At 41.4% G+C, this 11780-nt stretch overlaps 1 protein-coding gene across 7 annotated transcripts in view; it reads left to right on the forward strand.

Annotated features, from left to right (window-relative positions):
- Positions 1 to 11780, forward strand: part of GRIN2B (glutamate ionotropic receptor NMDA type subunit 2B) — a 470874-nt gene that overhangs the window by 434842 nt on the left and 24252 nt on the right. For all 7 annotated transcript variants that reach the window (XM_021092316.1, XM_021092318.1, XM_021092315.1 and 4 more), the window contains 3 exons: positions 3736 to 3896; positions 6820 to 7007; positions 9527 to 9765. In XM_021092316.1, the coding sequence (XP_020947975.1) occupies positions 3736 to 3896; positions 6820 to 7007; positions 9527 to 9765 (588 nt within the window). The remainder of the gene's footprint in view (positions 1 to 3735; positions 3897 to 6819; positions 7008 to 9526; positions 9766 to 11780) is intronic.

Here is an 11780-nt window from a genome sequence, read left to right on the forward strand (position 1 = left end):
AAATAAATAAGTAAATAAATACATAGATAACTTGCCCATGTTCACACAGTTTGTCTGAGAAAAAACTGGATTCAAATCCAAATTTTTTCCAAGACCAGTGCTTTCCACAGGACTGTGCCTCCTGTTCTTCTAATGTTGGCTGATTTCTCCGTTTTCTTACAGAAGATGCTTTAACTTGCTCTTTTATAATTTAATTCTTTTAGTGTTTTAATGGCTTTAATTTATTTTCACATATTTTTGTCTCCTCTATGACTTATCTCTTTTTCCCAGACCACGAATTGAATCTGAGCCACAGCTGTGACCTACACCACAGCTTTAGCAACTAGGGATCCTTAACCCACTCCGCTGGGCTGGGGCTCAAACCCTCCTCTGCACAGTGACTTGCTGTAGTAGGATTCTTAACCCACTGCACCATGGCAGGAACTCCAAAGAGTTCTTAATTGTAACAAAGTCCAATTATCTGTTTTTCGTGGGTTTTTTTTTTTTTTTTTTGATGGATTGTACTTTTGGTGTCTTATCTAAGAAAACTTTGTCCAACTCAAGGTCACAAAGCCTTTCTCCTGTATTTTCTCCTGGAAATGCTATAATTTTAGGATTTGTATTTAGGTATGTGGCCCACTTTGGGTTAATTCCTGCATATCTCGTGAGGTGTGGAATGAAATTCTTTTTTTTGCATATGGATATCTAACTATTCTGACACCTTTGGTTTAAGATTGTCCTATTTCCACTCAACTGTCTTTGCACCATATATGTGTTGGTCTGTTGGGAACACTCTATTCTGTTCCCATGATCTCTTCACTCTCTCTATGCTGATGTCCCACTGTCATGATTCCTACAGTTTTATAAATAATTCTTGAAGTCAGATAGTATAAGTCCTTCAGCTTTGTTCTTCTTTTTCAAGGTCATCTTGACTATTCACAATCTTTTATTATTTCTTTGTTTTTTATTTTATTTTTATTTTATTTTATTTTACTAACTCAAGGATCTAGTTATAAAACAGCATCTTGAAATCTAAAGATAATTTAGGAATCAAAGTTAATAAAAAGTAGTATGGAAACTTTCTATAATCTAGCTTCCACAGGAAGAGAAGCACTCTGAGCATCACATTCCACTTGGTTAATCAAAAATTGTATCTATGGAGAGCAGATTTGTGGTTGCCAAGGGGGAGGATGAGTGGAGGAAGGAAGGATTGGGAGTTTGGGACTAGCTATTACAACTATTTCATTTCGAATGTAAACTATTACATTTAGAGTGGATGAACAATAAGTTTCTACTGTAGAGCACAGGGAACTATATACAATATCTTAGGATAAACCCTAATGGAAAAGAATGTGAAAAGAATATATTTGCATGCATAACTGAATCACTTTGCTGTACAGCAGAAATGAACACAGCATTGTAAACTGACTATACTTGAATAAAATTTTTAATTGTTGTATCTACTTTATATGGATTGCTGATTTTCAAAAAAACTAGAATATAAAAATTTATACGAGAATTATTCTGGACGTGATTTCAACTTTCACTGATGCTTCAGAAAATACTTTGGGCACTAGAATGTCTTGGTCATTGTGAACATCGGTTTTGTCACTGTCCTAGCAAAGTGGGGAATTACTAATTAAAGAGAACTTATTTGGTTACATTGCTACCTGCCATAGGATCTACTCTACTCTTGATTGGGAGGTTACTTTTTTTCAAACTTCTGAATGGTTATAATCAATGGTTCTATGCATAGCATTCTGTCTCTTCCAATAAAGCATATACCTGTTTAGCTTAAACTTGTTATCTGCTGGAGACAGGGAGGAGTGCTATTAATTAGGTCGATTGATTCCTGGTAATATTAGCTATCACGGCCACTGTGCGACATTGAGCAAATTACTTGTCCTCTTTAGGCCTCTGTCTTCATTTGTAAAATGAAAGTTTTGGACTAGTTAACCTTTAGTGGTTCATCCAACTCTGAAATCCTTTAACTTGTTTGCAGTGTCTTTATTCACTTAAAAATCACAACCTTTTTCAAAATAAACAAAAACTCTTCATGGCAAAAAGCTCTACAGTTCACTCAGAAAGCAGTGGTCTTTTGATGCATCACGGATTGCCTAACACCCCTGCAAGAGCCTACTTTGAACTCTGGCCAACTCTGGCCAATGAAGACAGCATTTGTGATTCATGGTGCTGTGACTTTTTGTGGTCGATGAAATCCCCATATTCTGAGAAGCTCTTGAGTGTCTCAGGCCAAGGGAAAGTGAAAAGAGAGTGGCTATAAGCCCAGACAACTCCAAAGGTTCAGAATATTCCTGAGTTGGCAAGTCGGATTCTCAACCACATCTCCAAAGCAGTTGGTATAGTATTGGAGCCAAGTGGGCTTTAACTATCTACATCATCTTTCCTGTACCAGTGCACAGATTATGTGACTACATGCTCTGGTCATATACTAGCTGATCATTGCCGTTCTAAGAGAATGAGAAACGTGGAGAGTATGAAGTTTACTAGGGAGTGCAGAACCTAGACACGAGTTTAAAATACTATAAGGAGGTTTTTATTGAACATTTACTGTATAAGATGCAGTGCCATGCACTTCCTGTGCATAGTATCATTTAATACACATTGGAAAGTAGTCATTATTGCCTCTTTAGTACATATGAGGAGGTGATACATGGAGAACTCATGTTACTTGCCCCAGGTCACACAGTAGTAAGTGGCAGAGCTGGTCTTCAATCTGTGTCTGTCTCAATCTAGAGCTTAATGACTGCATCAGAGACAAGCTCTCAGAACTTAGCCAGCTCATTTAAAAAGTAATTGAATTTGTAGTATTAATTATAATGATCTAAACCAAGAACACCAAGTACTGATGGGTCACCCTTGGGTAGACTTGATGGAAGAAAGAATTCACAGAAGATAGCCTGCAGAAATTGCTTTGAGTTATATTTTGAGGTGAAGGACATGAATTGGCCTAGAGAGAGAGGTGAGTTCATGCTGGGAGGCCAGACCCTGTGAGACCATGAAGATACAAATGAACAAATTATGTGTTCGGGATGCAACATGCAGACTTGCTCATTGCAGGGCAAATAGCCAGAAATAAAGCTGATGTCATAGGGGTGAAAATCCAAGATATTTCACTTTATTATTCTAGGCACTGGAGATCCACTCTCAGTTCTTAAGCAAGGGGAGGAACATAATTAAAGTTGCATTTGCTTTTACAATTTATCCTACAACTCATTTAGGACAAAAGTGGGCCTTTAAAGCATCATGGAAGGTCAAGAGAAATTTTCTCAGCAAAACATATTTGTTACCCAACAAATCATTTTCAGGAGTACGATGTAGCTCCTCACTAAGGTCCTATAGCCTGTTAGCACTGCAAAAGGGCCTGGAAGCAGATTTCACACAATTTTCAGAAATAAAGGTAACCAGTCCACTGCACTTAAGCTAATAGTACATCCCCATCATCATAGGTTGTGCGCATAGATGGAACACACAAGGGTTACAGATTCACGTCAGGATTGGGCATGTAGATAGCTCTCAACAATATGGATTAAATTGAGTTAAATTGAAGTTCACTTTCAGACAGCAATTGCTGCTCCTGAGTGAGGGCTAATGTATTTGGTGAACTCTTGTTGGGTCCCTTCCATTATAAATCCACTAATGCTAACTTAATATCTCTTCACATTATCTGAAGCATTCATATTCTCTCTTCCTCTCCCTCCCTCTCTCCCTCTCTCCCTCTCTCTCTCTCTCCAGTTCCAGAGACCTAATGACTTCTCACCCCCTTTCCGCTTTGGCACTGTGCCCAATGGCAGCACAGAGAGAAATATTCGCAATAACTACGCAGAAATGCACGCCTACATGGGGAAGTTCAACCAGAGGGGTGTGGATGATGCATTGCTCTCCCTGAAGACAGGGTAAGAACTGCCTCCAAGCTCAGAATCTTTTATACGTTTCTCACATTTATTAAATATCCATTGAATCAGATGGGGCATGCTGAGGTGCCATACCAAGTTAAAGCAGAGAAGACTGCTTTTGCTCTTGATGGATTTCCAAGTCGAATCTGACAGTATAATTCAGGCCAGTACCCAAAGATTCCCATGCTGTCATTGACTTCTATGTATTCTTAACAAATTATAGTCCTCTTGCATTAAGGTAACCATGAATCAAGGATGTAATAGATGTAAAAGTCAAAGGAGAGAGTCAAGGCTAAAGTTCATGTATTATCAAAATAAAGACCGGTCAACCAAAAGGTTAAAATGATGATTTTGGTGTCCAGTGGACAAAGGAGAAATAAACTATGAAGAGGGTGAAAGTTTTTAGACCACAAACAGAGGATGTATTCACCAACCTCCACTTCCAGCTTTTGTTGGCATTCTTTGCTCCAGCTCTAGACTCTGGGAATGATTAGTTCACTAAAACAAGCTCACAAACTGCAAATAGGTTGGCTTATGTAATCTCAGCCATGTAGTTTCCTTCATCCATTTGGCTTTCAGAAGCTGCAGCTATGGGATAAGACAGTTGATCTTTTTATGGCTGAGTAGCATTCCATTGTGTATATGTAATCTGTTCACCTGCCATTGAACATTTAATGGAATGCTACTCAGCCATAAAAAAGAACAAAATAATGACATTTGCAGCAACATGAATGGGACTTACTTCTCATACTAAGTGAAGTAAGTCAGAAAGAGAAAGACAAATACCATATGCTATCACTTGTATCTGAAATCTAATATACAGCACAAATGAACCTATGTACAGAAAAGAAACAAACTCATGGACCTGGAGAACAGCCTTGTGGTTGCTAAGGGGGAGGGTTAGGGAGTGGGCTGGACTGTGAGTTTGGAGTAAGTAGATACAGACTATTTCATTTAGAGTGGATGAGCAGTGAGATCCTGCTGTATAGCACAGAGAACTATACCTAGCCACTTGTGATGGAACATGATGGAGGATAATGTGAGAAAAAGAATGTATGTATATATATATACACATATATATTTGTGTGTGTGTGTGTGTGTGTAACTGGGTCACCTTGCTGTACAAAAGAAATTGACAGAACATTGTAAATCAACAATAATAATAATTTTTTTAAAAAGACAGGAAGGTCCTGTTGTGGCACAGTGGAAGCAAATCCAACTAGTACCCATGAGGATGCAGGTTTGATCCCTGATCTCGCTCAGTGGGTCGGGGATATGGCTTTTCCATGAGCTGTGGTGTAGGTCACAGACGTGGCTCAGATCCCGCATTGCTGTGGCTATGGTATAGGCTGGCAGCTGTAGCTCTGATTCAACTCCTAGCCTGGGAACTTCCATATGACGCGAGTGCGGCCCTTTAAAAAAAAAAAAAGAGAGAGAGAGAGACAAGATAGTTGAGCATGAAAAGTATTGGGGGTGGGGTGTCACGGGGTCCTGGAGGATGTGTTGTAGGATGTCCTTTGTTGTAGGATGATGAGCAGTAGACCTCCTGGTGGCTCCAGTTCTGGAAGAGCCACCTAGATGCATGTTGACTTAAATACATCAGATTCCATCTTAGTACCATCCAGTCACAGCAGATTTCAGAAGATGGGATTTGAGCCTGGTAGGAGGACCACGCTGGGTAGTCTGGCCCCTGATGCAACCACAATTCTCAATCCTATAAAAGCATCATTGGCTTTTTGGTGTACATCTTTCTAAAGGATATTCACAAGCCTTTTGAAAAAAATGGTCCATGTCTTATGCCATGTCTTATTTTTTCTTAAGGGGATGTAAAGCTAACTTAACTTGTAAGAGTGAAGGGATGATGCCTGCCTTTCTTTCCTGTAGTCCTCTCATCACCTGAGTATATATCTGAATTTCTTCCCTTTGATATGTTTAAATGTTGGGGTTTTGTTTTTTTGTTTTTTAAGGGCCACACCTGCGGCATACAGAGGTTCCCAGGGAGGGGTCAAATCAGCGCTGTAGCTGCCGGCCTACACCACAGCTACAGCAACATGGGATCGGAGCCGCATCTGCAACCTACACCACAGCTCATGGCAACGTCAGATCCTTAACCCACTGAGCCAAGACCAGGGATCAAACCCACAACCTCATGGTTCCTAGTCAGACTCGTTTCCGCTGTGCCACAATGGGAACTCACTAAATGTTGGTTTTAAACATTGACCTCTGCCTTCCTGACCTTGCCCGGGTCTTACTCCCTTCCCCACCTAGTCCTTCCGTACAAAGCACATGTGAAAAATGAACTACTTATGTTTGGGAATTTGAGACCTCTGAATTCTCCTGTATGTTGCACTGGCTTGTGGTTTCACACATTTGCTCTTGACACAAACCTTTGCTACCACCACCCTGGCTCATTTCTCTCTTTGTGCCACAAAACGGAACACTGAAACCTTTCTGACCACAAAAATAGCATTGCCCATCTAGTGCTCCACACACACCTACACTTAGCCCAACTCTGGACTGTAATGAACTCAGAAATGAAAAATGTTATATAAGTCTAACCCATGCTATTTGTTGCTATCATTGTGATGGTTCCTTTTCATTATTTCTGTTATTATTTTTATTGATTCCTTTTTACTCCTTCTCCTTTTCAGACACAGCTTATGAGCTGGCTTCAGGCCCAACTTACATTCTCATCATTCCCAGTGGGAGGGAAAAAACTCCTCTTTTCAACCTGAAATCACATAAAGAACAGCCTGGGATTGAGGTTTTCAATTCTGGCTGGGTTCCACCTTGAGCCTTAACTTTGAACCAGCTTTCCCCATAGTCTACTGGCACCCTGATGCTTCATATTAATGGCTCCATAGGTAGTTTTGTACTAAAATCCCTCCATTGGGCTTCGTTTGTTTGCTTCTTTCTCGCACAGGAAACTGGATGCCTTCATCTACGATGCAGCAGTGCTGAACTACATGGCTGGCCGAGATGAAGGCTGCAAGCTGGTGACCATTGGCAGCGGGAAGGTCTTTGCTTCCACTGGTTATGGCATTGCCATCCAAAAAGATTCTGGGTGGAAGCGCCAGGTGGACCTTGCTATCCTGCAGCTCTTTGGGGATGGTGAGTTAAAGAAAAAGAAGGTGCCTACTTGGCTTCTTCCCATAGCCAGGCCAAAATGTCAACCCTTCTTTCGCATCCCTATAACCTCTGCATTTCCAGAAAAGCATTTCACAATATACTAGGAGACTTGGGGTGGGGGTATGTATTATTTTCCTAAAGCTTCCCTAACAAAATACCACAAACTGAGTGACTTCAATAACAGACATTTGTCTCACTGTTCTGGAGGCCAGAAGTCTAAAATTAAAGTATTGGGATCAGTTTCTTTGGAGGACCTCATGTCAGAATCTGTACCATGCCCCTCCCCTAGCTCATGATGGTTTGCTGGCAATCTACAGCATTCCTTGCTTTGTAGATGTATCACCTGCTCTGCCTTCATGTTCACGTGGCATTCCCCCTGTGTGCATGTTTTCCCTCTGTACTTGCCTGTGTCTGATTGGATTAGTAGTCCATCCTCTTCCAGGTGACCTCATCCTAACCAATTACATTAGCAGTTACCCTACTTCCAAATAAAGTCACATTTCAGGGTACTGGGAGTTAGGACGTCAACATAGGAACTGAGGCAAGAGATACAATTCAACCCTTAACAGGGTGAAATTTACAGGAGAGGATTCAAGTAGTGTATCAAAGAGGTATGTTCCAAGATTGCTGGATATGTTCAAACCTTCAGAGATAAAGTAAGAGAGGCTGGTATTAGATGTTCCAAATGATCTTCTCACATGTGGCCAGAACAGTGGATGGAACTACAGAAAGGTTCTCCACTCTCTCTGTGCCCAGAGAAAGGGCAGAGAAATGCACTATGGCCATCTGCTCATTCTTCCCTCTCCTATCTCACTCTTCCAGCTGGAGGAATTGGAAGCAGGGCCAGGGTCCTCAGAGGCAGACACCGGAAGTCACTTCCTAAGGTGGATTCTGGCAGCAGATGGAGCAGACAACTTGCTTTGAGAAAATCTCATCTCCTATTTCATTATAGTCACACCTGCTGCATCCTTCTTCACTTTATTGTCTAAAATACCTACTCCTCCTATTAGTTTCACAGAAGCTAATCCAGTTACAGATGAGCAGCTGGATTCTACTTGGCCCCACAGGCCATCAACCAAGTGGCTGTCTAAATTCTATCTACAGAGTCGTCGCTGTTAGGGATGAGATAAGAGGCAGAAGAGCACAGCTGGACTGTCAGACTCCTGGCAAAGCTGGTTGTTCCACTAGTTAGCAAAATCATCATTTGATCCAAGAAATGAGTAAAAAGTGATTTGATTAACACTGGACAGAGGAGCAAGTTCTAAGTGAGGTGTTACAGGCCATTTTAGTGTAAGAGCCTCTGTGATTGTCAGGTCTCTGTCACTTGAAGGCAACAGAGGGACCTCTGTCCAGGAGGAAGGGCCATTGTAGAGATGATTTGCAGAAGTTACCAGAGGTCTAGTCAGGTTACTCAAACAAAGTTCACATTTTGAACCAAACCGGAACTGTTGGAACTGGCAATTTTCTTTATGAGAGTTTTCTGACTCTTGCTTTTCTAGAATTAGATGTGTTCTCAGCCACATGGTTTCTTTCATTTTCCTTTTGTCTACAATTTCTACCTTTCTAATTTCTAGTATCCAGTGAAGTGGATCAAGGTTATGGTAACCTGGCATGACTTAAATTAATCAAAGATTCCTTAAGTAGCATTACAGGGAGGCAAGTCCAAGTTTGGTGGTCTCATTTTAATCCAGCTTATTCCTTTTTATTGTGGATATTTATATTTTCCTCTACAACAAGAGGTCAGTAAGTCTGAGGGCCACTAGGGAATTGACCAATCTCCCTGCCAGTCCCTCTCTGTCTCTCCTCCTCCCATCCAATCTGCTTTGCACATTTTTTGAGAGCGATTTTCTGAATTCCATGTTCTATTATATTGTTCCTTGCTATCTTAAAAAAAAGGTGCAAGGTGCTCAGTCTGATACTCAAGCCCTCAGCTATTGTGCATCCACCTTTTTGTTCAGCTTTCCTTGGCCTACTCTTACCCTGTTCGAATTGTTCTGCATGCCCTTCCCAAGTAAGCCTCATGTTTTTCCACTTCCTCCCCTTGATCATGCTATTTCTGCTGCCCAGAGTGCCTTTTCATACAATATAAATTAAAATTCACCATTCATCATACCCACCTCCCTCATGAAAACCCACTGGCCATGCCATCTACAAAATGACTCCAATTCCAACACTCGTTAACTGCATATAGCTTGTCATGCTGATTTTATATATATATGTATACACACACACCAATTTACCCTGGATAGATAATGTCTCCTATCTTTTCATCACCTGGGGTACCTACATGATGTTTTCATTGAGTACTTGTTGAGTACATTGCTATGTTAATATATAACGAGGTTAATAAAAATACTAACTTTCTTCATTTTCTGCCTCTATGTCGCCTTCTCTCTCTCTCTCATGTTTTCCTCTCTTTTCCCCAACACCCTTCCCGCCCCCCTCTCTGCTCCTCCCCTCTTCCCTCTCTCTGCCTATTCTCCTTCTCACCCTGTCCACAGGGGAGATGGAGGAGCTGGAAGCTCTGTGGCTCACGGGCATCTGCCACAACGAGAAGAACGAGGTTATGAGCAGCCAGCTGGACATCGACAACATGGCGGGCGTCTTCTACATGCTGGGCGCGGCCATGGCTCTCAGCCTCATCACCTTCATCTGCGAACACCTTTTCTATTGGCAGTTCCGCCACTGCTTTATGGGCGTCTGTTCTGGCAAGCCTGGCATGGTCTTCTCCATCAGCAGAGTAAGTGCTTTGATTGAAGTCCCTGGAGCTTGGGAAAGACAGCTCAGCCTAGCATTGTGCAAAACAGAAGGAGCCAGGAGGGCACTAACTCCAGCCTTCAGCTGCTAAAGCAAAAAACTACATCACGTACATTTCCCCAGGGGGTTGGTTGACATCACTTCAAGTCGAAAACAGGTGACGCTGTTTTTCCTTCAAGAAACAGCTTTCTGTGTGGGGTTTGGGCATTTGTTTCTCAATAAGAACTGGCAGATCTCTCAAAATGAAACATTTGGCCTTTTCCCAAATGCTTTTCATCACCATTAGTTAATTCTGTACAGCCTGGATTAATCATTTTAATCCTTTTTTTAAAAATCACATTTCCCTTTAAATTGTGGAATATTTTTCTTATTCTGACATACAGAGGTATATTGTTGGGAGTTTCACTGTTCCATTCTATGTTTTAACCGTATGTGAGTTTGGGGAGTAAAAGAACTTAACAGAATCTTCAGAAATAAGTCCTGATCTGTAAGAAATTTACATTCCAGAAATTTCCTTAACTGGAACACGAGTATAACTCAAGACATTCTTTATTTAGTTCTCCTCTACATGTCTAGTCCAACATGAGATTTGGAATGCAGTTTTGAATATGAACAGACGGTCACAGGGAAGAATTTAAAAAAAAAAAAAAGCAGACTGCCTTTGATTTGGTTAATAAAGGTACAGGACTGATTCATGAGAGATGAACTCAGATGTCCTCTTAGAATAGAGTTCTAGGCTTCAGGTATAACCAACTTTGTCTCTAATTGAGTTATATCAGAAAGTGGAGTACTCATTAAATTTTCCCATCGTTTGATCATTTTCCTGTAGTATTTTAGTGAAAGAGAAAAATGTCCTCTCTGGCTGTAAATTGATTCAAGCCATTCAGTTACCTGGGAGTGAGAGGATGGAACTTGTGGTGTCTGAGCCACACTGTTATACTCTGCGACCCCTCCAAGATCCCAGCGAGGGTGATGGCAGCAGCAAGGGGAATTGGTGACCTGGAATAGAAATCCCATTCTTGGGAGTTACCATTGTGGCTCAGGGGTTAAGAACCCAGCTATTATGCATGAGGAGGCACATTTTGTCCCTGGCCCCGCTCAGTTGGTTAAGGATCTGGCATTGCCAGAGGCTGTTGCTCAAATCCGGTGTTGCTGTGGCTGTGGTGTAGGCTAGCAGCTGCAGCTCCAACTTGACCCTTAGCCTGAGAACTTTCATATGCCTCAGGTGTGGCCCTAAAAAAGAAAAGAAAAAATAATAATAATATGAAAAAGAAATCCTATTCATAGCCCCTCAACATAATCAATGGCTCTATAGAGGAAAAATGCATTTTCTCCTGGCCATAATCAAGAATGGTCAGAAAAATGAGAAAGTAGAGGAACCCTCTCTTGAAGATCCCTTATCTTGCTGCTACCTCCAAGACGGTGGCAAACCGTCCTCCTTTCCCATTTAGCTGCCATTCACCTTGCCAGTCTTCTCTCCTCTCATCCACCTCCATTGGGACAGCCCCTTTCCAAATTCATCCCCTTTGTTTTAAAGACACAGTTCAAATAACCTCGTCTGTATTTACCTTCCCTTGCCAGGCAGAAAAGTTCCAAATGTATCCACCTTTTAAGGCAGGCAGGTGACTTTAAACTTGAGCCAAAGCTTTTCCCTCTCCTGGACAGTGCTCTTCAAGGAGCTGCACACAAAAAGTTCTCAATCAATACTAATTTGTTAAGATATTAATTATTTATGATTAAACTAAGTGAGTGAGAAACTATAGGAAGGAAACCAGTGGCTAACGAGAAAATAAATGAGAGGATTCAAAGGAGGTTCTTCTTATTTATTTATTTTGGTGGGGGTTCCTGGGGAGTACCTGGACCAGGGACTGAACCCAAGCCACAGCAGTAACCTAGGATCACAGCAGCAACAAGGTGGAGTCGTTAACCACTAAGCCACTAGAGAACTCCTTTATTCCTATTTAGCCCTTGATATCTGCCCCAGGTTCTCCCTCCCAC

The sequence above is a fragment of the Sus scrofa genome, chromosome 5, assembly GCF_000003025.6.
Source record: "Sus scrofa isolate TJ Tabasco breed Duroc chromosome 5, Sscrofa11.1, whole genome shotgun sequence".
NCBI classification, from domain to species: Eukaryota; Metazoa; Chordata; class Mammalia; order Artiodactyla; family Suidae; genus Sus; species Sus scrofa.